We start from the raw sequence: 27,123 nt of genomic DNA, 5'->3' as shown, positions 1-27,123 counted from the left end.
TGATTGTTGGATAAAGCCAGGTTCAAAACTCTTTGATTTGGTTTACATATTAAAGTTTTTACCAGTGGGGATTTTATTTTTCTCTTTTTATTTTTGCATAAATCATAAAATACTGTAATAAATGGCTCAATAAAAGACTTCAGAATATAGACTGGAATAACACTGAAAAAAAAAAAAAAAAGTTTTGGCCTAAGAGATACAGATATGGAATGGAATTGAAATTTACAGACACTTAACAGATAAAGTTCAATAAACACTTCTGAAAGTCTGAAAGAAGGCGTTATGGATGCAAACTAGACAAAAAATAAATGCCTTAATGTTTTTGTGATTTAAGTGTTTTTGCTCTAGTATTGTGCGCTTCTGGCTTTTGCATCTCAAAATATCAGTGTAATGTAATGCTCATCAGGTTGGTTTTGTTTCTGTGAGCCGCTGAACATGTGTGGACTTCATTTACAGAATTCTTCATTGTAACGTGACAATAATCATTTGTTAGTTTTAATCTTTAATTTAAGTATAACACACAGAGCAAACGAACGAAATACAAAACAACTTCAACAATAAAAACAAGTTTAAAAAAGAAACTCAAACGAGGGACTAGAAAAACTCCAACTCAAACTACTCGATGATGACCATGATGAAGTTGAGCACCTACACTGAGGCCTGAAGGCCTTTAATGGTAGTTGGGTGTTTTTATTCATCCTCCTCTAAAGCATTTTACAGTGGCATATGTACAGTTACAGTATTTTACAGCACACTCTCAGTAGCTTGTGTTTGATTGGTCTAATGTGAGTAATACATTGATACGCGAGTCTGTGCTATATGTGCGTGATGTGAGTGTGGCGAGGGATCTGGCTTTTCTAAGGCCTTTGTGGATCCATCGACTAGATCCAGATTAAAGCTCCTCCTGCAGTGGAAAGCACTTTGCTGGAGTTTCAGCTGCTGTTATTGCTGTGCATCTACCAGAGGGCAGGAGTGAGAGCGGATGTCGTTGTGTTTGTGTTGGGCCTCGTCCACGTCCAGCAGCTGACCGTTGACCCACACGTCCATGCAGCCCGTGTAGAAGGCTGACACTGGAGTGGACACTACAGAAACATCTGCACAAACAAACATCATCAGGAACAGATTGATATATAAACCAGCTGTAGATTCACTCGGAGCCATAATTCACATTCACCAGAGGCTGCACAAATCAGCTTTGGTCAGCAAATAAAACCCTAAAGCACTGGCCAGTTAGCTGGTCACATTATAAGGAACTCCAGAGTGAAGTACTGATTTGTGGTTCAAATTCTATCAGTCACATTTTAAGATCATTTGCAGATCATTTTACAGTTCTTTCGCAGGAAATAAGCTACAGCTGAATATAAGTTGCACTGGGTCAAAATTTGCATTGGTGAGAGGAAAAAACAAAACAGAGAAAATCACATTGATCCATGTCATATTTTATTATCACATTAAGAAATAAAGTAAAATAACGGAAAATATAAAGAAATGATTTCAAACATTATACACATGCATTTTAGTTCCTCTCACTCCACAACAAATCCTTTAAATATAACTATTTAAAAGTATAAAGCAAACATAAATTATAGAGGCATTCATTATAAACAACATTTATAATAAACGACAAGCCTTTTATTATAAATTGTTTCAAAGCAATACTGAAACTTCTGGCATGTGGGAAATATGTTATGCAAATCAACTTAAGCTCATGTGCCTCTCTCAATCAACACCAAAACAAATGTTTTGTGTGCTTTACGTTAATTGCATTATATCATGTTTCAGATCATAAAAACATGGCTTATTAAAACTGCCAGATTTTTCAGAAAATGTTTTAAACTGCAAAATTAGCATATTAGCCTGTGGTTACACCGTACACTTGTAATGTAAAATGTTATTGGCATTTCTGATGTAAGATTATCATAGGAAACTAAAACAACACGACAAACTACAACTAATAACTAATAAACTAAAATAAAATAATAAACTAATAAACTATACATCTATACAACTATACAACTAATAAAGATCTGTGAGACGGCTGTTCTTATACGACACTGATATGAGATGGCTGTTCTTTTATGAGACTGATGTGACCCTTAAGTGAGACTGATGTGAGACGTTACCTGGAATCCCTCCTATAAAGGTGCTGTACGCGGACGTCAAATCGAGAGCGTCTATATTCTCCACCAGCTCCGTCTGCGCGAGCTGCCCATCCACCTGCAGTACGGAGCTGTTCCCGAACACAGTCACGTTCACGGTGTGTGTTTGAGCGTCACACAAGTTCACTGGGACACTGGCTACCACCACATCACCGAACGACACCAGCACGTGCTGCAGGTCACAGATTAACACATCTGAAGCTTCAGACCAGAGAACATGTCAAACATCAGTATCTCATTCACACACACCTCGGTCCACTTGAGTGTCCCTGGGTGATAGTCCGACAGAGAGATGGAGAACGGGACCCCGTCCTGACGAACCAGAGCAAACAGGACACCCACAGAGGAGGCGGGACGCAGGGTCACATGTACACTGAGCATCTGATTGTCCCCTATGGGAAGCAGGGTTATTATCATTAACCAAAACCATTTAAAAAACATATTTTTCTACTGGAGAAAGAAAATGAATGTTAACTGAAATAAAATAAAATATACAAAAAAAATTCATTTCAAGACAGTTGCCATAGTTCTCATTTTCATGTAATTTAACTTAATTTACTATCATACATTTACTAACATAAAAACTAAAACTGAAATGAAAAAAAAATAATATGAACTAAATAGACATATTTGCACACACACACACACAAAAAAACTGAAACTTTAAAATTAATATATATATATATATATAAATAAAATGCTTTAAAAATTATTTAATTAATCACCCAATAAAACCACATTACGTTAACTAAAACTAAACTATTAAAAATAATTTTTGCTAACTGAAATAAAAAATATTAGATGACAAAGTTAAAAGAAAATAAACTAAAATATAGCTGAAGTACTAAAATGAAATAAAAATAAATTAAAGCTAAATAAAAATGTTCAAAAAAAGAAAAAAAAACATAATAATAACTTAAGAAATTATCAAAATCACTAAAACAAATGAAAACTGAAAATATAAAAATAAAAGCTAATTCAAAATATGAATATGTATTGTAATGGCATATAAATCATAGTAAAACCCCACTGACACACCATGGCTGTGGTTGAAGTAGGCGAATCCGTGCCCGGGGTAGAAGGCGCTGTGGTCTTCGATGGCGTAACACTGCATGCGCTCGTTGTGCCGGATGGTTTCCTGAATAGGCGTGTCCTCACCGGTTAACCAGCGCCAGTCCTTCATACAGCCGTCCAGTCGAGGGTTAACCTGCGTCAAACATCAGGACCATGAACACATAAAGAGACAGAGCATGTTCAGATGAGCACCGTGTACATGACGTTTGTTTATCTATTTCAATTCTGCTGAACTAATTAAACTGTTCAGTTTCTACACTCATGCAGCTCACCCTGCTGACCAGCCCGTCGTCTCTGAAGGGAACGCCGCCCACCGTGAGGTTGAGCTCATGCAGGCCTTTATTCATGGTGAACAGATCTCCGTTCACTGCGATCTTCATCACCGCCTCCCTGTCAATCTTGATGATGAGGCTCCGCCCCTGTTCTTCAACTGAGATCTGAGTGGACCAATGAGGAGAGAGTCAAGTTGCATTTGTTTCTTTAGCAGTTTATACAATACAGTTAGTTTCAAAGCAGCTTCACAGTAATAAACAAGGGAAAATATATTTTTGATGATCTGAATCAGGTGCGTAAAATAACGGAGACATGCAAAATATGCAGAACGTGGGGCCCGAGACCAGGATTAAGAACCACTGTGCTAGCCAAACACAAACCTGCATCTCACATGAGCTCAATGTGTCATTTGTGAACTGCTTTGTGTCTCAATCATGTGTCTGTTATTAGCGTGACCCCTGAAGTGACCTCTGACCTTATGCCACTGGCCGTCATTGACCTGCGGTCCACTGCTGGTCACTCGACTCACGGCTCCGTATTTCAACTGCAGCTCCAGCTTCCCATGATGCATCGCCAGAACAATCCAGGAGCTGTTCAAATGGCCACCGGCAAAGAAGATCACACCTTCGGGGTCGTAGGTCCTAAGGTCAAACTCTGCCGTGAATCTGAGAGGAAACAGGTCAGACGCGACATGAAATCGCTTATTACAGTGATCTTACTGCTGCAATTCTAATCCTGAAAACCATCACGCATGCTCACCCGGTCTGGACCCTGCGGCGGAAGCGCAGCCGGACCACAGGAATCCCGCTAAACATGCGTCCGAGGTACAGTGAGCGAGAGTTCCTCTTCATGTCCAGCGGCCGATGAAGCTTGATGGATCAGACACAGAGAGGAAATAATCAAATAATCAAGCTGAAGGTCTGCATGTGAATTTAAGACTTCTTAAAACCAAGTAAAGAGAATTTAAGGAATAAAAGGAACACAATACATCATGATCTCAAAATGTAAATAACAGTTTCAAAATACATTACTTTTTCATTCATTTTACAAAAAAGAAAAAGCTTCATGTTGGAAGTAACTTTCTGTACTTCTAATCACACTGCAAAAACAGTGCTGTTCTTCCTCAGTATTTTTTATCCTGTATTCCAGTACAAATGTCAAAAGATTCTTAAATTAAGATACATTTACTGCAGAAGCAAAATGACCTAAGATAATAAGTGTTGTTTTCTGAGAAACTGAAGTGAAGTTTATGAACGAGAACAAATGTCTGCCAGTGGGCTCAGAAAATCAGCTTCGTTCAAAGGGAAACAAGTTTTCATTCCTCAATGACAGATATGTGTTCTTGTTTTAAGCTTATACTCTTCATTGTGCATCTCAAGTAAATATATCATGATTTAAAGATGTTTAGATATTTGTATTGGAAAATAAGACAAAAATACTGGGAAATATTCATTTTTTGAAGTGAATTAATCATAAATAAATCATAAATTCATCATAAATTTATGAAGACTTTCTGCTCTGATTTAAGACATTTTAAGACCCGCAGAAACCCTGAATGAAAACAGGAAAGACACTTGTTTTTATTGACAGATAAATGCAGTTGATCCAGACAATGTTGTAGAATCATACATGAACAGAATTAAATGAGTTAAGACAGTTCAAATGTCCTGCTGAACAGACAGAAAAAGCTTAAAGAAACAGAACTCAAACACTGACAAAATAGCTAAAAATAACTAAACAAAACTAAAAGTCATTTTCAAAAGACAGAAATGCAAGTAAAAGTACTACCCACCAGCATTATTTTAGTATCACTGAGATATTATAGTTATAGTTGTTATTTCAAGAAGTGAAAATGTTTTAATGGTTTTAACTCAGTTTCATATTTAGTGAACTATCACCTTGCTACTCTCCTGCTAAAAATAACAATAAAACTGAAACTAAACAAAAAATAAACATACTGTATGTCTGACAGGTCTGATCTCGCTCTTTTTCTGTTTGTAGTTTGTGCAAAGTTGTGAAAAGTTGTTTTGTCAAAACAAAGTTACACACTTGAAATGTGTTCTTTAAAATAAAATACGATACTACTGAGATCTTAAAATCATAATCTTCAATATTTATGACTGAAGTACAGTAATTAATAACATTATAAATGTCTTTTCTGTCAATTTTAATAAATTTAATCTGTCCTTACTTAATGAAAGTATTCTTTTTCTTTCTCTTCAAAAAAAGAAAGAAAAGTATGTATGTATATTTATTTGTGGTCCAAAGGCCACGTGGAAAATATGGGATTTACAGTTTATTTAAAAGCTAAACATCTTTCAGATTGAGCTGTAACTAATCAAATGTAAGTTAATGAGTGTCTCTGATCATGGGACTCTTTGTACAGTCGATTTCCTGCTATTTGGAACATTCTTACATATATATCCTGCCCATGTCTTCATGATGGTTTAAAGATCAGTGTGTATGTGTGTGTGTGTGTGTGTGTGTGAGATCACCTCACAGCTCCTGAGATCCTGTCCCAGTCTCTTCCCCTGCCGTCCATCACAGTAGCAGCGGAAACTTCCTTTTGTGTTCACGCACTCTTCCTCACACACATCTGACTCACACTCGTCCACGTCTGACCGCAACAACAGCAACAATTCATGAGTTCAAACACAGCTTACCAAAACACACTAACCATCATCAGAACACCCTGATTGTGCTCGCCTCAGCAAACACACCCAATACTTACATTTATCAACATCAGATGAACATTTTCACCTCTCATTAATAGAAAAACACAGCATTTATAAACCACAATTTGAGGGTTTCATTCTTGACCCGCTCTATGTGTCTTTAAGAGTCAACAAGAAGTGACCTGAAGTGAGACACACATATAATCTTTTGGATGACAAAGTACACGTTGATCACATATACGAGATCAGGAGAAGAAAATACTGAATATGAATCTTCTGTTGAATTTCCTGTGGAAATATCCACAACAATGTTCAGGGGAATGATGGGAAGATGTTTAAATGGATGAACCACAAATAAGCAAGAAGAATTTTCCTTGGTCAGCTGTGTCAAATCTGAAGTGGATCTGTTGAGTCGTTATGTAACCAGTTTCCTCTCAACATTTCTGACTAGGTGAAAAGTCACAAAAAACTTGATGTTCCCAAAAGCACATCATATAACGAGACTGAGGCGTCCTGTGCTGAGACTGAGAGACATATGAGGGAGTGCAGGAACATTGTGATGAAATGATCAGCTCCTTCAGACCGCTGAAGGACGCCACAATCAGACCAGGGTTATTATAGTCAACTAAAACTAAAACCATAAAATAACCTATTTTGTTACTTGAAATAAAATAAATGTTAACTGAAAAAAAAAAAAAAAAAAAACATTTTTTTTTTAGCTATTTGCCAAGGCAAAATTTCTCATTTTCAATTATTTTAACTTGACCTACAATAACTAAAACTTAAAGAAAAATTAATGAAACTACATGGACATTTTCTTTTGTTATCAAAACAACTAATAAAAATGACAGAAACAAAACAAAATTACTAAAAATTAAACTTAAATGAAAATATAAATGAAAATCATAATTCTTATTTTCTCCATTTCTTATTTTCATTTAGTTAAACATTTATACAAACCACAACAAAACTGATTAAACTTTAAATCAAATTTAAAATGGAAAATATTAATAAAAACTATAATAGTATATTTGATAAATTCTCATCTGAAAATAAGCATTTGTGTGTTACAGTCTGGTGATCATGTAGTGCATTTGTTTTTGAGAATATATAAGTATACAGCCTGTCGGTTATAAATATACTGTGGCTTCTGTAAGTGTGTCTCTTTATAAGAGCGTTAGCTCACTGTATGGTCAGATCCTGTTAACTCACCTACACAGCTTTTGGTGATGTTGTCATACACGAATCCCTCCTCACACAGACATTCGTATCTCCCATTGAGGTTCGAGCAGTGTGCGGATCCACACACATCTGGAGTCTCCACACACTCGTTCACATCTGTGGAAAAACCAGGAAACACAGTGACTGATGAAGCCCTGTTCATATGTGTGTGCAGTGATTCTACCACTGCAGGTCATACAGTCACTGCACTGCTGGACGATCTGATGATAGATGCTCTTTCGCTTCTCAGAATGTGATCATAAATGAGATGTACTGCTACTAAAGTCATTTTACTATGACAAATAATCTGGGTTTTCTATCTGCATGCTTTCCTTCTGGAGGAGAAAGTCTTTGCAGCTGTGAATAAAATGTCAAATTATAAAAAAGATGAAAAATGATCAAACAATGGCTGAAAACTGACAGGAATTTCAGAAAGTTTTCCTCAATCTTAAATATTATGTGGGCAGACACACATCATACAGTAAATGATACAGAACTACAGGATCTCAAGTATACAACAATTATCCTCAGTGTCTGCTGTGCCTTTTGTGCTTCTCTCATTCTTTCACATTTATGCATTTGGCTGATGCTTTCATCCAAAAAGACCTACACTGCATTCAAAGTACACAGTTCATGTATTCCCTGAGAATCGAACCCATGACCCATGGTTGCTTAAAATCCAACTTATTTTTTGTATTTTTAATCTAATTTTATTAATTTTATCTTATTCTTTATAATTAATTTATTATTAAATATTTGCCCTGTTTTTCCTTTAAGCTTTTTGTACACCCCTCCCCCTGCCTGCCCTGCATGGTGCAAGCAACCATGGGTCATATATATAAATAAATGGTTTATCCAAAAAGGCCAACACTGCATTCAAAGCACAAAGTTCATGTATAGACAGTAATAAAATACTATATTTTTTATTAAATATTAAAATAATACAAAAGTATCAATATAATTTTAAAATAATGAAAACAATTATTTAAATAAAAATAAATATCAAACAGTACAGTATTATAATGAGTAGTGAAAAATACTTGTAATAACAGTGTTAGAGATATTGTATATATTAGGTCTTTATACATGATAATAAACAGACGTCTTTTATTTTTTTTAAATGATTGCATTTGGACTGCAGCACTTTCTCAAGTGCACTAAGCTAAATTTGAATAAAACTCACGTTAAACTTTTTAACCACAAATGAAAATAAATCCTTTTTAACACTATTTTGTGTAATGAAAAGTAAAGACTTTAAATCGGAGCTCACATGCAAATATCACAGTCTACAGAAGTAATGTTTGCTGACGTCCTCCACTCCAGTAACGCCAGTGCAAACACAGATTTTCCAGCGCCGCTGCTCACACTCACCCAGACACTTGTGGTGACCCGACAGCTCGTATCCGTGACGACAGGAGCAGTGGTAACTGCCCATGGTGTTATTACAGTCATGCTCACAGGCGCCGTTCCCTCTGCTGCACTCATCTACATCTACAAACCACAAACACACAAGTGCACCGTTAACCAATCAGGAAGAGCTCGAGTGATTGGCTGGAGCTGCGCTGGTGGGCGGAGCTCTGGACGTCCAGGCAGAAAGTCGCTCACACTTTCCTCTGAACATGAAGAGGATATGAATGAATCATCAGAGACATGAATGCGGCTCTGTGCTGCAACTGACACTCCCTCATCGGGTTCAGTGACTCACAGCGGATCAGTGCTGAAGAAAAAACTGCATTAAAAACCATCTACAAAAGAAACAGCAAAAAAACTGGCTGCCAGGATGTAGTTGCTAAGGATGCAGTTGCTAAGGTGTTCTGAATGGTTGTTAACACACTGCTATGCAGTTGCTATGGTCTTCTGAGTGATTGCCAGGGTGTTGCTATGTGGTTAATGAATTGTTCTAATTTGCTGCTGTCTGGTTGTTAACACACTGCTGTGCAGTGTCTAGAGTCTTCTGAGTGATTACTAAGGTGTTCTAATTTGTTGCTACGCAGTTCCTAGCGTGTTCCAGGTGATTATCCTAACAACCATATACCAATGGGTGTTGCTACATGGTTGCTAAGGTGTACTAACTGGTCACCAATTTACTATGTAGTTACTAGGGTGTTCTGAGTGATTGCCAGTCTTTTTGATTTGTGTTTACTGAGGTGTTCTGAGTGATTGCTACGCTACTGCAAAGTGGTTGCTAAGGCAGTGTACTTTGTTGCTGTGTGGTTACTAATTTAGGGTATTGCCATGTGGTTGCTAAGGTGCTCTAATTGGTTGTTAACATGCAGTTGCTAGGATGTTCTGGCTGATTCCCAGGGTATAGCAATGTGGTTACTAAGGAGATGTAATTTGTTCCTATACAGTTGCGATGGTGTTCTGTGTCGCTAAAATGTTCTAATTTGTTGCTATGTGGTTGCTAGGGTGTTCTGGGAGATTACCCTTACAACAGTAAAACAACAATTGTTGGTATGTAGTTGCTAAGCTGTTCTAATTGGTTGTGATCACGCCGCTATGTGGTCGCTACGGTGTTGCAGGTGGTTTCTAGGCCATTAAAATGTGGTGCTAAGATGTTCTGAGTAGTTGTTTGTGTGTGTTTTTGCTAAGCTGTTAGCAGACGCTTTTTTTATCCAAAGCGACTTAAAATGAGAACAGTAGAAACAATCAGGTAAACATGAGAACAACAACGGTATACAAGTGCTATGACAAGTCTCAGTTAGTCTAGTACAGAACACGTAGCCAGAGTTTTTTTTTTTTGGGGAATATGATAGAAAAGAAAAAAGGTAAGTACTAGTATTAGTTGGTTAAGTGCAGGCGAAAAAGATGAGTCTTTAGATGTTTTTTGAAAATGAGTAAAGACTCAGCTGTTCGAATTGAGATCGGGAGGTCATTCCACAAGCTGGGCGCAGTCCAGGAAAAGTCAGTGAGAGTGATTTTGAATCTCTTTGGGATGGCAACACAAGGCGTCGTTCTCTTGCAGAGCGCAAACTTCTGGAGGGTGCATAAGATTGAACTAATGAGCTTAGGTATGTTAGCGCCGTGCCAGAGGTCGTTTTGTAGGCAAGCATCAGTACCTTGAATTTGATGCGAGCGGCTACTGGTAGCCAGTGTAACTTGATGAGGAGAGGAGTAACATGGGCTGTTTTCGGCTCATTGAAGACAATCCTCGCTGCTGCATTCTGGATCAGTTTGTAGAGGCTTGATAGTACATGCAGGAAGGCCCGCCAGGAGAGCATTGCAATAGTCCAGTCTGGAGAGAACAAGAGCTTGGACAAGAAGTTGGGTGGATTGCTCTGACAGGATGGGTCTAATCTTCCTAATGTTGTATAAGGCAAATCTACAGGACCGGGTCTTTGTAGCAATATGGTCTGTGAAGCTTGACTGATGATCGATCAAAACTCCTAGGTTTCTGGCTGTCCTGGAAGGAGTTATGGTTGATGAACCCAGCTGTATAGAGTAGTTGTGATTTAACAACGGGTTAGCTGGAACCACCAGCAGTTCTGTCTTAGTAAGGTTGAGCTGAAGGTGATGGTCCTTCATCCAGCTAGAAATGTCACTCAGACAGGGTGCAATGCAAGCAACTACCGTTGGGTCATCTGGTTGGAATGGAAAAGTAGAGTTGAGTGTCATCAGCATAGCAGTGATAGGAAAAAGCCATGCTTCTGAATGACAGATCCTAATGATGTCACGTCAAAATGTAGTAGTTGTTTGCACACTGGTAGGAAATTGCTATGGCATCACTAGATGGTTGCTAAGCAGGGCTGAAAGATTAATTGCATTTGCGATAATATCACTATATGAAAAAACGTGATTTTTCAATTGCAGAGGCTGCGATTACACTCAGTCACGTGACACGTGAGAGTAAAGAGGTGTGTTCGACTGGACTTGAAGATCGATCGGTGTATGACATCAAAGTATGTCGTGAGAAAGCATAAGGAGACATCCGCTCTCTCATAGCTCTCACAGTACTTTGATGACACACCGATCAGATTAATCAGCGCTGCTTCAAGTCGAACACATCTAAGCAGTCTTCAGAAGAAGCATCAAGTTGGGATGCTACAATGTTGCCAACTCCATGGTTTGGGGAACCCCTCCATAAAATGTGTATTTTACCCCCTGGAATACCGGTGGATCCCCCTCAAACCGCGACTGGGCTAGTTTTGAGTAGCAATTGGGGGTGTTTTGCTGTGAAAACCTGGCAACCCTGGCACGCTACATGCAGAAATGTTTTAAAGCATATATAATATGAACGTACGTCAAAACGGCAAATTGAAATTACACAAGCAGTAGGCTAACAGTGTTACAGTACACAACAGTACACAACCAAAGGACGTAACTTTAGAATGGGAGATGGATCGGTTTGTGAAAGGGAAGAGAAAAGCAACAGATGATGTCGCACAGACCCAGGCAGATGCTGGTCATTCAAAAGCTAAATGTAGAAAATATGATGAGGCATATCCTGCTCTCGGCTTCACACACGGTGTCTAAACCGGATGCTACAGTTGTCGCGTCACGCCGCAACATCTCTACTGTACACTTGACGCGACAAAGCGACTGTTGCAAATGATTTAACTTTGTGTCAGTACGTCATAAATAGAACAAAGCATCAGTTTAATGTCGGGTTTTGTTGCGCCGTGATCCAGAGTAGACAGCGTCACTGATTGAATTTACTGTATTTTGGCGCGGATCACATCCGGTGTAGACACTGTGTTTAATGTCGTTGGTGAGGAGGAAAGCCTGTATGTGTCCTATGCCTTAGCAGATAGCATTAAACCCACAATAAATAAATAAATAAATAACAGAGAGAATAATAATAATAATAATAACAGTTATTCTCTCTATGCTATTTTTTCAGTGTTTCAAGTGATGCAGGTGTTTTTTTCCCTGTAGGTTTTTTAAATTAAAAAAGCATTAATTTTTCATAATGTTTAGTAAAATTATGACCAAAAAGTTCAAGTATGACTGGTCTAAAGTTAACAGACAGTGTTTAAAAAGTGCAGTCCACATGTTTACATATATTTATTACAGTGACTTTGAATTACCTAAAGTAATGTGGCAAAGCAACAGATTTGTTTTTATATTTCTGCAATCTAATTTAGTTTGTGTGATTTGTATATTAATGTTTACACCAGGCTTATGGGAAGTCATAAGGGGAAGTCGTGGCCTAGTGGTTAGAGAGTTTAACTCCTAACCCTAAGGTTGTGGGTTCAAGTCTCGGGCCGGCAATACCACGACTGAGGTGCCCTTGAGCAAGGCACCGAACCCCCAACTGCTCCCCGGACGCTGCAGCATAAATGGCTGCCCACTGCTCCGGGTGTGTGTTCACGGTGTGTGTGTGTGTGTGTTTCACTGCTGTGTGTGTGCACTTTGTATGGGTTAAATGCAGAGCATGAATTCTGAGTATGGGTCACCATACTTGGCTGTATGTTACGTCATTTTCACTTTTTTTTATTTGTCAGTGCTTTATGTTGTCATAATTATAACATGCTTACAAGGTTGGAAGTTCATCAAATCAGTCAATATACTACTGTGATTGTAGTTGTTTAAAAAAATGTCATTCATATCATGCATCACCTAATTTCATTTTGTAACATTGGCCTGGGGGAAAGAACATTTCTTTTTAATCTATCTAATATTGTGTTGGTCATACTATACAATGATTTTAAGCTTGTCTTTGTTGAATAATACAGAACATAAAGAGCTTTAAAAAAGAATTGCATATTAAATCGCAGTCGCAATATTGGTAAAAAATAAATCCCAATTAGATTATTTTCCAAAATTGTTCCGCCCTATTGCTAAGGTGTTCCAATTATTCTTAACTTAGCAAACAATACTGACACTAGCATTCTAAATGTTTCACTGCATTAATACACTGCTCATCTCATGCTGACTCAGACACTGCTCCAGAACATGACTGATGATCCTGCAGGGTTCAACATTTACTAGCACAACCTGTGCTACTACAGACCATATGTAGCTCTGCCCTTTTTAATCATTGTGTTGTCTTCTGTATTCCAGTATATATTTCCACAGCGTGAAGGTTGCACAAATTTATGAATGAACCACTTGTTTTAAAATCTTCCTGTTCTATTGGCATTTGTTTTGACATCTGCTTTGAACATAACAATGCACATGATAACTTTTGTTAACTTTACAATAAGTAAATCCATTTCACCAGCTAATTATTCTTCAAGAGCTTTGAAGTGCTGAAAATAGTTGTGTGAAATACTTGAAAGTCACTGAAAAGTGCTTGAATTTCTATCTCAAAAGGTTGTACAAACCCTTTAATGAATAATGTAATAACATTAGACACTTTTCTGCCACAACAGCATGGCTATATTTAATGTTTTTACTTCTGGTGTTCTGCGTCAGCGCTGTTTGATCTATTTATAACAGAGAATTCTGTGCAATTTGAATTTGAATGCCTCTCTCTAGATCTCACAGCAACCTTATTCATTCTGCAGTGAATTCAGATGCTTCTTACTGGATCTCGCAGCGCTTTGCAGTAACAGTGTCGCGAGATCAACCTGTTTATGAGTAAACCTGTTCTGAGCGCAGACCTGTTTGCTTGCGCTGTGCTCAATTATTTATCAGAGCTGATAAACGGTCCGCGCTGCCAGGGGCACCTTAAGATAACCAGAGGCCCCTGGGCTACTGCATTACGTTAGCCCCACCCCACCCTAGATATATATTTTTTAGCTTCCTGACAATTAAGTCGAATTTCTAATTTTTCTTGTTTACATGCAAGTTAACATTTACAACACTGTTCTACTTAAAATATGAATATTAGTGAATATGCAAATTCACTCTTTGCCAGAAGGTGGCGCTTGTGGAGCAGAAGAATTATAGCCTTTACATAGTAAAGTAAACACTACATTATTACAGGCATTATATGGAGGTAATAGTATAAAGACATGTACACAGAATATCTCTTGTGCTTGGCTTCTTCACTAGCGCACTGTGCATTTCGCTCACAGTATATCGGTGGAACATACCAACTACACAATCACCAGTGTGGGGGAAACCTAAACTGAACCATTGACTACATACTACAAGCAGGGCATCGCTGATAATGAGTGTGTGAGTTTGTTTACAGAATGCTGTTGTCATTGCTGCAAACTCTCATATTTACAAATAATTATTAGAAAAATATAATTTACCTGCATCCAGTAGGCATGGGCTGATTACCGGTTTCAAGGTATACCGCAATCTGAAAATTTCATAGTTTCAAAACCACTAATATTTTCCGTAATAACGTTTCTGCGGTATGCTGTTTTCATGTCTCCTCAAAGACTGAAAGTGTAGGAATCCCACAAAATGCGTTGCAATGCAATAATTTTCCAAAATGTCATTTATGTGAAAATATGAAGTCTTTAAATGGCCGTTAACACAGACCAGAGACGCTGAAGATAGACGCAAAGACAAAAATACTGTAGCAGGCAGATCACTCATTGTTCATTATACACTAATTATTGGATGAAAATCCTCAATATTGATTTGGGGATATATATGAATGTGTTTCTGAGGAGAACTGACTGTCTTCAGAAAAGTTTAGATGATATTTTCATCTCGTCTCTTTTGTGTTGATTTTATATTAGTGTTTTGTTTTAGTGCTGTTTTGTTTGGTTTAGTGAAGTAGGAAAGGCTGTGTTTGGTGTTCTGAGAGTGAATATGCATCTTATTCAGACCTTCTGCTGTTTGTTTCATTCAGGCATGTAGTATAATTTCACAAAGCTAGTCAGAACATTGTTTTGCTACAAATTGGTTTATTATTAATGTATGTGGTGTTATGACAATAAGTGATATGAGGTTTTATTAATTATATATATATTATATAACTAAAATGAAAAAACTGTAATTACAGATTTAGGTTAAATAAATATGTCAGTCTTTATTTTTCTTCTTTTTCTCTTCAACAGCTGCAGGACGGCCCAAAATTCAGCAAACATTTCAGAAACACATCAAAGAAAAAATAAACAAATAATGTTGTTCCAAATATTCTGTATGTTGCTCAAAAATAAAATATATTGTGTTCAGTAGAATTTTTGTATTTATTTTTTTACCCTGACATTTAAAAATAACACATTTTAGAGCTGTAACAACGATACCATGATACAGTGAAACCGTGATATTTTTGTTTATTTTTTTTATACAGTCATTTTATCATACCGGCCCATGCTTAGCAGACTGTAGGCCCCTCCCAAGTGTAGGCCCCTGGGCTTCAGCCCGTTGAAGCCCGTGTGTTAAAGCGCCCCTGCATGCTGCGCAGCTCAAACGAGTAGCGCATTTTCATTACGCTTTTATTTTGTTTGCCGTTTGATGTTTCCCCTATGCAACAGAAATGGCAGCGCTTATGAGTCGGGCAACACATTGGTCGCACCAGTGTGACCCCTGACAACATTTTGTCGTGCCTGCAGAAAAAACAGGTTGCAGTCTGGAGCCCTGATGCATCATCTGATATGAGCACAGGTCAGCAGAAGAGCAGCAAGGACAGGGAGTGCTGCATCGCAGCATCAGTTTCCATTCACATCTCCAATGACATTCAGAGGATATCATCAGGAACAATAAGTTATTACAGCAACACTCTGTGACGACAGATCCAGATGTTCCAGATGATAAAACGCAACATCTTCAAAAAAATCTAGGCGCATGTGTAAGCCTCTCAGAAATGCAATCTTTGAGAATATGAAATATAAAACCATAAAGGAGGTGTTCAGATACTGTATGTATGAATTGCATTTTCACTTAGTTTTTAATTAAATGAGCAGATCCAGAGAATAATATGCACCAGTATCTTTAATCTGAATGTGTCTGAAGAGCTGATGTGTGTTTGTACCTTTCTCACACATGACGCCACTCCATCCCGTGAAACAATGACATTGGAATTCGCCCTTTTTGTCCTCACAGCGCACCGTCCCGTAATGATTGCAGGGGTTCGGGGAACACTGGTCTGGAATGTCTGCGGGACAGACAGAGAGACAGAGAGAGAGAGAGAGAGGTCGAGATCATCATCATCAACAGTAAAACCACAAACACATTCCGCTCTTCTCTAATGTGATGTTTGAAACACATCAGATATGAAATCCTATAACCGTATGCTTTTTCCTGTAGCTGTAACCTTCATGACATTACATTTACATTACATTTATTCATTTACCAGACACTTTTATCCAAAGCTTATATACAAATGATGAATACAAGCGATTCATCATAGAGACAATAAACACATAAAGTGCTAACAATACAAAGTTTCAGACACCATTAACCAGCATAAAATGTCTGTGTGAACTACTTCATGATTTTAGAAAAGCTGCATCACTACAACAGCAGCCTATTAGGTAACACTTTACAGTAAGGATTTTAAAACCATTTGTTTTAAAAACACCTCTAAATAATTTATTAATCTTAATGTTAATTTCTACATTTACTAATACATTATTCAAATCAAAAGTTTAATCTGATAATATTATTTGATGTCCCTGAGCTAACATGAACGGACATTGAACAGTTTCATATTTTTATGACTCAACGCTAGGTCTTTGGAAACTCAACATATGTGTCATGTAATAATGTCAAGTCAAGTCACCGTTATTTGTATAGCGCTTTATACAATACTGATTGTCAAAGCAGCTTTACAGTGTCACACAGGAAAATAGTTTTTTAATAATGCAAGAAGACAATAACAAAGAGTCATTTTTCCAGCTAAAGTCAGTTCATTGTTGATTCAGTGATGTCATCATCCAGTTCTGCTCTTTTTCACTAGAGTCTGTGCAATCATTTAAGTGTCCCCAACTAAGCAAGCCAAAGGCGACAGGGTCAAGGAACCAAAACTTCAAATTCAATATTATTATGCATACATACATTATAACAATGGCGTGTACACTTGCTTTTTCCATATATTTTATAATTGTATAACACAATGGTTAGCTGACTGTTGTTTTTAATTCTGTTTTACGGTAAAAACAAATTGCCTTGCCTTACTTATGTTTGTTAATATTAGTTGAATTAACAATCGTTAAGTAATCAGATATTCTAGTAAAGTGTTACTGTTGGTTTTAACTAACATCCGACATGGTCTAGATGATGTCAGCTGAAAATGCAGTCATTTCAGAGGTGGAGTAAGTTATTTCATTCAGCTGAAAGATTACGAGAACATTAGTTTTTCTTTATAAAAATGTCACTGATGAGAATTAAAACAGTAAGTAGATTCATATTGATCATTGTTGAGCTGTAGGGCTGAAACGATTAGTCAACATTATCAACAAGATATTTTTGTTGTCGAGTAATCGTTTGATCTCATATGACCCAATGCAGTGTTTACCAACCGGGGTGCCGTGTTAAAAATCATTTTTTATATTTTTAAAATTGCTCAAATGTTCAAAAAAGCATATATTATATAATATCCATTTCTGATGTCGCCAATAATTAGAGATGCACCGAAATTCCCGGCTGACGAAAATTAGTTCACCGCCCAGGTTTCACTTTCACGTGGTGTGATGCTCTGCGTATTATCCCGCTCTACACGTGTGCGCTCCGCTCAACGCTCCACTCATTTACCATTCATAAAAACCCTGCACTGGCCTCAAATTTAGGCCCAAGCCCGGGCCTGACCCGAGATGATCAGGCCCTAGCCTGGCCCGTGTCCGACAGCTTATAAGAATTACCGGCCCGAGCCTGTCTTTTTTAAGGATAGGACTGTACTACATAGGAAGCATCTATGTAGTACAGTACATACTAAATCTTTAAATAGCCCTACTGTTAGGGCTAAAAAGCTATAAAGCAACTAAAAACTAAAAAACTAAAAAGCAATTTATTTAATTTTTAGGCCTATAGTTATTTTTTATTTGTGCTATCATTAGTAATTTCTTTATTTTCTCTTATTTTATTACTGACTGCTTACTTGCCATTTTTTATTTTATTAGCAGTTCAGTACCCCAGTAAAGTCCAAAAACGTCACATTTATTTATTTAGTACTTTGTGCAATAGATAACCTTAAATCAAGCAGCTTTACAGTATTAAACATGAAAAAACAAATCATGTCACTTTCAGTTAGAATTATAATTTTATTTTCTGTTATAATGCAGCTCTCCAGTGCGGATTAGCTAATGATAAAATCTTTTTCTTAGTGGGGGAAAAAAAAACATTTAATTAAAGTTAGTTATAGTTAGGTTTGCAGATATCAAAGCTTGATCTAGCTCAGGACTGTTTTGAATATCATAAACCTATAAGGTATTTTAAGAAAGATTGTTGTGAATAAAATAGTTTATCTAAAAATAAAACGTCTCATCACTTAACCTTTATTTTGTTTCTTATCCATATGACTTTCAAAAAGAGATTTTAGGCAGAATGATGCGTCATTCAGCTACTTTTTCATATAGCTTATTAAATGGTGAATAAGAGGTTCTCTGCCATCTCATTTTGTGTGCCAAATATATTTATTTGTATAAATTAATTGTATAATTGTAATTAAATAAAATGACTTTCAAAAGCTGAAGTGCTTATCTTAATCTTTCAGCTCTTTACAACTCTGGCTGTCTCTGATGCGTTTGCTGATGGTGCATGAGCAACAGAGGCACGTCCGACCACAGAGGAGAGAGACAAGAAGAGCTCAGAGATGCAGCATCTCTCTCTGACTCAGGGCTTCTGCTGGACACAGACCAGCCAATCACAGCGCAGCACGAGGCAGCCTCTGAATCAGCAGAATTGAGTAGAACAGGACGAGCCTCCAGCAGACGTCATGAAGATCGTCACACACACACCCACCAGAGGGGCTTCACTCATTCAGATGCTCACACACGCTTCATTTACTGAGCGACGGGATGAGAACGAGAAGAGCGACATGTTCAGATGCAGGAACATCTCACCATGAGCTCTTTATGAAGATATATATACAGATCACTGCTTCACGCACTGCAGTACTGAACACCACACACTGACAGACAGACAGACAGACAGACAGACAGACAGATAGATAGATAGATAGATAGATAGATAGATAGATAGATAGATAGATAGATAGATAGATAGATAGATAGATAGAATAAATGTCAGAAGAGATAGATGTACAGACAGACAGGTGTGTGGTCACTCACTGTGGACGCAGGTGATCAGATCCTGTTTCTTCTTCTCAGAGTCTCCAAACTTCTCCATACATGCTAGTGCATTAAAGAGAATCAAACATCTCCATCAGGAGCTGCAGATGATTCAGCGAATCATCAATTCAGTATATATATGAAATCATTCTAACCTTCATAACAAAACAATCACAACACATAGAAAAGAGTTGAAACACTGCGGGAGACTCACCCTGATACTTTGGGTAGAAATATTCCTATAAAAGACAAGAAGTCATGATGAGAAATGACTGATTATGAACGGTATAACAGGTTTTGCTCATGAATGGAGGTTGATTATGAAGACACGTGAGAACTGCACAGACGGTCCATGACTGTTTCAGATGTGTTCCTGTCCTGACATGTCGAGCTCATATTTTGTCTTACATCAGGGTGGATAATGCGTCTTGTCTCATGTTTCTGAGATGGAATGAAAGGACACACACACACACACACACACACACACTGCAGAGATGTGAGGTGGAGTAAAACTACAGAAGACTTCAGTCTGATTGTGCACATTAATATCCCTGCAGTATTTAATACAAAAACATTAATGAGAGCAAATTATTAGATGTCTGACCCCAGTGACCCCTGACGTCTTCACATGAGTTCCAAGATAATTGATGGCACGTCCTCTGTGCCATGCAGCCCTTAAACTAGCTTCACTGTCCCACATGCAGTGGCTCTGGGTAACTTAGTAACCGGCATGCTGACTCACTCACACACACTGCAGTGAGAAATCTGCAGCGTCAGAGAAGCAGGTCGCACATGCTGCCACTGAATAATGAATGCAGGGAATGGAAATCCGACATCTGCACGCAAACCTCACAGAACGACCTTCTTCACAGCTCCCTTGATTCACCTCGCCTCAGTTCCTCTCGTTTTGCTCTCATTTTGCTCTCAGGAGAGATAGTCATGTGTCTGCACTCCGCAAATAAAGTTGATTCCAGAATTTCTCATGGTCAAGCTAATAATAGAAAGTATTAGATCATAATCTTTCATGCTTCCCAAACATCCCCAATCCTTATTTACAGACCAACGGGATTAAATCTAATCAGCACATTCATGAGAATGACACGTCAGACATCTGCCGCCACACAGGAATTCATTCTGTATCAAAAACACATTCCAGGCTCAGCAGTCAGTTAAAGCAGTGACACGCCCCTCAGGGACCAATCAGAAAGCACACAGACCGGCTCATTTGCATATCAGCTCCCAGAGGAGAACAGTCTGTGTTTGAGGAATCATATTCATGCAGGGTTATTGATGTGAGTCAGGTGCAGTGCACGGAGTCATGGGAATACATCACAGTAATAACAGCATCAGTGCAGGATGCAATGATGAAAAGAACTTATGTTTCACATGTATATATTCATATTAGTATGGTTGATATACATATCATCCTATGGTCAGACTGTGAGATCGCTGATACATGATATTATCATGCTAATTTATTTAATTACTTACTTAGTTTCATAGCAAGAGAGAGCGAACCAACTCCAGGGTAAGGCTAAAAGCAGCCTAATGTAAGTGTAAACTATGAACTACACATTATATCTTAACTACAGTACATGTATGTTTTTATTAAAGTATTTTTTGTATGTCTGAATTTTTTTTTAAATTGATTATTTTTTTATTAAAAAACATTACAAGTTACTAATTATAATGCTTAGATTTCCTCAGTTATTCAAAAAGCAGCTACAGAAAACGAGCAAATAATATTTACATAATAACATCATCACTGACTTCAGTCTAGGGCGAGTTTATGTAAGGTTACTTAAAAATAATTCTCCCGTTATATTCAGTAAAGTTATCTGTACTGTATGATGAATATTTTCTCTTATTCTTACATCGCACGAACATCTGAATTTTGTTGTTTATGATGACAGAATTTACGAGAGAGCAGAATTCAGTCAGTGAGCGCCGCACTGAACAACAAAACTCCGGTGTTTCAGCGATGACTCATCTGAACGCCTCTGATTGGCTGCTGCATTCATAAACTCAACGGAATCGTGTTTGATTGGTTATAACGCGCAACACTGTAAAAACGAATTAAAAGAAATATGATGGAACAAATAAGCCTTAATATTAATTAGATAATAATATTAGCCTGATAGTAGTAGTAGTAATAATAATAATAATAATCGTCTTGATGTCGTCAAAGGCTTCAGCCACAAGCTGATTTTTTTTTTTTTTTTTTATTATTTTTTTAATATGATGTTTTTTGTTTATCAGCTTACTGGTGTGCATGTAAACGTGCTCAGTGACTAAGAACAACTAGAAAACTGGCAGTTTGTAAGACAATCAGGACAGTTATCTGTTGATTAATTAGAGTTCTAATGACTTTACAACCACATTATTTCACTAATAATGCAGTTTTAAAGACAGATGCTCTATAAATGTGACAGCCATCCTGTCAAATGGACCACTGCAGCCCTACAACAGACTATATATAGTGCATACTAAATAGGGAGCAGCACAGAATTATTACAGGTCAATGAGGATGAAAGATCACATCAAACATTAGCTGGAATCCAGCGCATTAAACCGAGTATTTGCGGCAGCAAGTTTTGTAACGTGAATACTCTTACCGTCTCAGGGTCATTCTCAAACACTTCTCTCGCCTCCTCTTTAGTGCATCTCTCCTCCACACACTCCCTCTCCAGATGACCCTGCTTGGTCTCCTCGAACACCTGGTACGCCCTCCGGTGTCTGCGGAGAAACTCGTTCGCCTGCCTCGGCGACACGGACACTGAAAACAACAGAAACTCTCAACTTCTGCGTCTGGATGAGCTGATCACACTAGTTTGTGCGGCACTGCACGGGAATAACGACTCGTTTCGCGTACTTACACTGTGAGGAGCAGCCAATACACAGCAGGACGAAGCAGCTCGACACAAACTCTCTCATGTTGATTCTGCGTCAAACTTTCGCTGGTTCTGGATCAGAATCCTGCACTGAGCCGCCACATTCAAACGAGACCTCAAGCGCTTCTGCAGCACATTCAACTCTCTCTCTCTCTCTCTCTCTCTCTCTCTCTCTCTCTCTCTCACCAAACGTAAGCGGCAGATTCGTCGGTTTATTGGTGAAAGTTGCAGCGCGTTCAGGGAGTTACCGATGCAGAATTTTTCTCCGCAAGAGCAGATCACTGCAGTACATACTACATAAGCACTGGGAAAAGATCCATTTAAAGCGGTACATCTGCGGAAAATAACAAATATTATCATCATTTACTCGCCCTCATCATGTCCTTCAAACCTCTACGACTTTCTGTTTCAGCTGAACACAAATGGAGAAGCTTAGAAGAATGTTCAGGCTGCTCTGCATCATACAATGACAGTGAATGGGGACTGGGGCTGTTGAGCTTTAAACAAGGACAAATTGCACCAAAAAAATGTCATAACAGCCTTCTGAAGTAACACTCAGACTATTTTTCACCGAAAGCTCTTAAATCTTATCACCCATGTGCATATTCAGATTTAGCATTAGACCATTGTGTCTACTGTAGCTATTAAATCTCACAAGATTAACCCCTGTGCCCCAATTCACAGATTTATGCACTTCTATGCCATTTTGTAGTATGAATAGTGTGAGTAGTGTGTTTACACAGACAATTCCAGCAAGAACTGCACTTTTAATAGCCGATTAATGCACTTATTTAACAAAAAAAAAAAAAACAGTGTGGAATATTAGAAACTTCATGCACTCTACAGTTGCATGGCCAAATGCGGATGACAAAGAAAAATTCATACACTAGACGACCCGGATAACAGTGAACATTTGGCTAATGTTCTAGCAATACATTTTCTTCAATAACAATAATAGAAAGTTATCAGGTCTTTCACAAATTTCTCAAAACAGCACAAAAACATTCCTGGAACTTTTTTCTTTTTTCCCAGCTAACAACTTTTTAAACATTTTTATTTGTTAAATGTTTTTAAAAGTTTTCTAATGTTAGGAGAAAACATTCTTACAACTTTATTAATATTTGATGTACATTTTCATAACATTAAAAGAAAACATTTGTAGAATATTAAAAATAAACTTTCAAATAATGTTATATTGTGGGTGAAAAAGTTAGCAGAACATTGTAAGAGATGCTTTTGTAACCTTTAAAAAACATTATAATCACAACAAGAAAACTAGACATTTCAGCGTTTTAGAAACATTTTAAAACAATTTTCCCACAACATTTTTATAACCTAACTTTGTTACCTGGGTAAATGTTACTACTTCAGAGAACATTCAAAAGCAGTGTTTCCATAATGTTTGAAAAATGATCAAATGGAATGTTCCCTTAATGCTTGCATAACAACAACAACAACAACAACAACAAAAACGTTTAAAGAACTGGATGCTTTGAACGTTTAGAAAACATTCAGAATTAAATAACGTTTTCATAATTTGATGGAAACGCTAACACAACATTCTCAGATCATATTTTTGTAAGCTGGGATTGTACATAGTGCATACACACAACTGGCACACAACTTATATCATTCACACTGTGTCTACACACTGAATGCACAATCATGATCAGGCTCTAAGCCACTGAGCTCTAAACTGTGTCGCAATCAAGTGGTTTCCCATCATGCTTTTTGTTTGCTCACTATTTGGCACGCATCAGCATGACGTCACAGCAGTTACATGTTATTTCTAACTGGAGTGTACCTGGCTATGATGGTTCTGGGTAGGGCTGGTTTATCTCAGATGTGCGATTGCGACACACAGAGTGAGATTTGAAAGTGAACATTTCCAGTAAAACATCTGCTGAGTTCCACAGAATGTTGGAAGAACTTTCAGTTTTGGGTGAACTGTTATTTTAAGTATGTGTTCATGGCACAATTGTTGATTTGCAGGATTGTCATCAGGAAAGGGACCAATTAATGTCCTCCTGTTATGATCTTCACTTGTCCCAGGACACATGAATTTTAATAGCAGCACTGTAGATTTGGCCAATTAAAGCTATAAAGTTGAATGTATCATATTTGATCATGAATTTCTAAGGCCTCTAAATGATCAACATGATCAAAAATTTCGCACACAATCTACTACAGTACATGCCTTCTGTCATCTGATAGTTTAGACTTTTAGCAAGTATAATTGTACAAACATTCCCATTCAGCTTGTGGTTCATGTCTTTTTTGGTGTGAAATCTTTACAGATTTTTAAAAAGAAAAAATAATTTGACTTTGTAAGTGTTCCTCTTGAAATATTACTAACTAGACTGAAGCAGGTTAGCTTTACTTATTTATCCAGACATTATTATTATTATTATTATTATTATTGTTTAGAAAAATCAGTATCAAATATGATCATCAGGTTTTAGAGAAAAGTTTATTTGTTCATCTCTCAGTCACCATTGTATTTCATTGCATTATATGTTTTGATCATCAAACTTTTTTTAATAATTGGAGATAAAGAGTGAAGACTGGTATTTGTATCATTGCATGTAAGTATCTGCTACACTTTTAAAAAGATTTCATTGATTTACATCACAAGCATCAGAATTGCATATACATATCAGTATCTTCACCAAACTGCATATTTTTGCTCAGTTTGAGTCTCTTGAATTTTTTCCTATATATTCTCAGTATATCAGACTATATGAGCTATAAAAGCCTGCTCTATGAAATATGATACAAAACAAAAGATTTTTTTTTTTTTTTTTTATTATTTTTTGTTGTGAGGCTTTATTGTTTTTGTGTGTGTCTTGTGGTGTTTTTAGAGAGATATTGTTTATTTTGTTATTTTATAAGTTATAAATATCAGAATATGTTTTTTTTCTTAATGTCCATTTGTAAAGTTTCTGTGAGTCTGAAAGTGAAATCTCTCTGTGTTTTAGTGAAGGCAGACCTACATTCTAATCAGGCTGTTTGTTGATTTGACTGTGATTTTCCTGTCTGTGTTCTTAAGGCTAAAATGTGAGGTTACATTCTTCTCCTGCAGCTGTTTTCTCAGTGTTTACTTCACTCGCTCTCCTCTTGTTTTTCTGAGCCAGTATTTTCATTCTCTGTTCCTCCCTCCTGTTTCTTTATGCAACATTGAGGTCAGGTCACTCGGGTCCATCTGTAAAACACACTGTATATCTCATGTCAGACATATAACAGAGATGTAGATCCAGTGTCTGGTGTTTGATCACTGTCAAATGAAAACATTTCACTCTTCCACCTTTACACTGCACAAAAAAAGTCCAAAGTAGAACATTTTCTAATAATAACAGCAGCTTTCAGACTGTCAGGGAAATTGATCTAAACAACTCAGTCACAACCAAACTGGCATTCGTTAACATATAAAACATAAATATTACACTCACAAAGAAAAACAGAAATAGAACTAGATATAGAAGTATAGAAATGGAAACAGAACTAGATATAGAAGTATAGAAAAATACAGAAACTGAACTAGACAGAAGTATAGAAAAATATAGAAATAGAACTAGATGTGGAAGTATAGAAATTGAAACAGAACTAGATATAGAAGTACAGAAATTGAAATAGAACTACAAACCCGATTCCAAAAAAGTTGGGACTGTACAAATTGTGAATAAAAACAGAATGCAATGACGTGGACGTTTCAAATTTCAATATTTTATTCAGAATAAAACATAGATGACATATTAAATGTTTAAACTGAGAAAATTTATCATTTTAAGGGAAAAATAAGTTGATTTTAAATTTCATGGCATCAACACATCTCAAAAAAGTTGGGACAAGGCCATGTTTACCACTGTGTGACATCCCCTCTTCTTTTTATAACAGTCTGCAAACGTCTGGGGACTGAGGAGACAAGTTGCTCAAGTTTAGGAATAGGGATGTGGTCCTATTTTTGTCTAATACAGGATTCTAGTTGCTCAACTGTCTTAGGTCTTCTTTGTCGCATCTTCCTCTTTATGATGCACCACATGTTTTCTATGTGTGAAAGATCTGGACTGCAGGCTGGCCATTTCAGTACCCGGATCCTTCTTCTACGCAGCCATGATGTTGTAATTGATGCAGTATGTGGTCTGGCATTGTCATTTTGGAAAATGCAAGGTCTTTCCTGAAAGAGACGATGTCTGGATGGGAGCATATGTTGTTCTAGAACTTGGATATACCTTTCAGCATTGATGGTGCCTTTCCAGATGTGTAAGCTGCCCATGCCACAAGCACTCATGCAACCCCATAACATCAGAGATGCAGGTTTCTGAACTGAGCGCTGATAACAACTTGGGTTGTCCTTGTCCTCTTTAGTCTGGATGACATGGCGTCCCAGTTTTCCAAAAATAACTTCAAATTTTGATTCGTCTGCCCACAGAACACTTTTCCACTTTGCCACAGTCCATTTTAAATGAGCCTTGGCCCAGAGAAAACGCCTGCGCTTCTGGATCATGTTTAGATATTGCTTCTTTTTTGACCTATAGAGTTTTAGCCGGCAACGGCGAATGGCACGGTGGATTGTGTTCACCGACAATGTTTTCTGGAAGTACTCCTGAGCCCATGTTGTGATTTCCATTACAGTAGCATTCCTGTATGTGATGCAGTGCCGTCTAAGGGCCTGAAGATCACGGGCATCCAGTATGCTTTTCTGGCCTTGATCCTTACGCACAGAGATTGTTCCAGATTCTCTGAATCTTTGGAT

General features: G+C 37.4%; 1 protein-coding gene across 1 annotated transcript; it reads right to left on the bottom strand.

Annotated features, from left to right (window-relative positions):
- Positions 1-674: 674 nt before the first annotated feature.
- On the bottom strand, positions 675-22,542 carry gas6 (growth arrest-specific 6). Its single transcript, XM_042751913.1, has 15 exons — positions 22,356-22,542; positions 22,095-22,255; positions 19,694-19,718; positions 19,480-19,542; positions 16,224-16,346; positions 8,774-8,893; positions 7,394-7,519; positions 6,002-6,123; positions 4,266-4,384; positions 3,982-4,171; positions 3,506-3,670; positions 3,198-3,366; positions 2,409-2,551; positions 2,124-2,331; positions 675-1,094 (listed from the first exon to the last, which is right to left on the bottom strand). The coding sequence occupies exons 1-15, from the start codon at positions 22,411-22,413 to the stop codon at positions 943-945; spliced, it is 1,944 nt and encodes a 647-aa protein (XP_042607847.1). The 5' UTR covers positions 22,414-22,542; the 3' UTR covers positions 675-942.
- Positions 22,543-27,123: the final 4,581 nt, after the last annotated feature.

This window comes from Cyprinus carpio, chromosome A1 (genome assembly GCF_018340385.1).
Source record: "Cyprinus carpio isolate SPL01 chromosome A1, ASM1834038v1, whole genome shotgun sequence".
NCBI classification, from domain to species: domain Eukaryota; kingdom Metazoa; phylum Chordata; class Actinopteri; order Cypriniformes; family Cyprinidae; genus Cyprinus; species Cyprinus carpio.
This window is presented reverse-complemented; position numbering and strand designations above follow the sequence as displayed.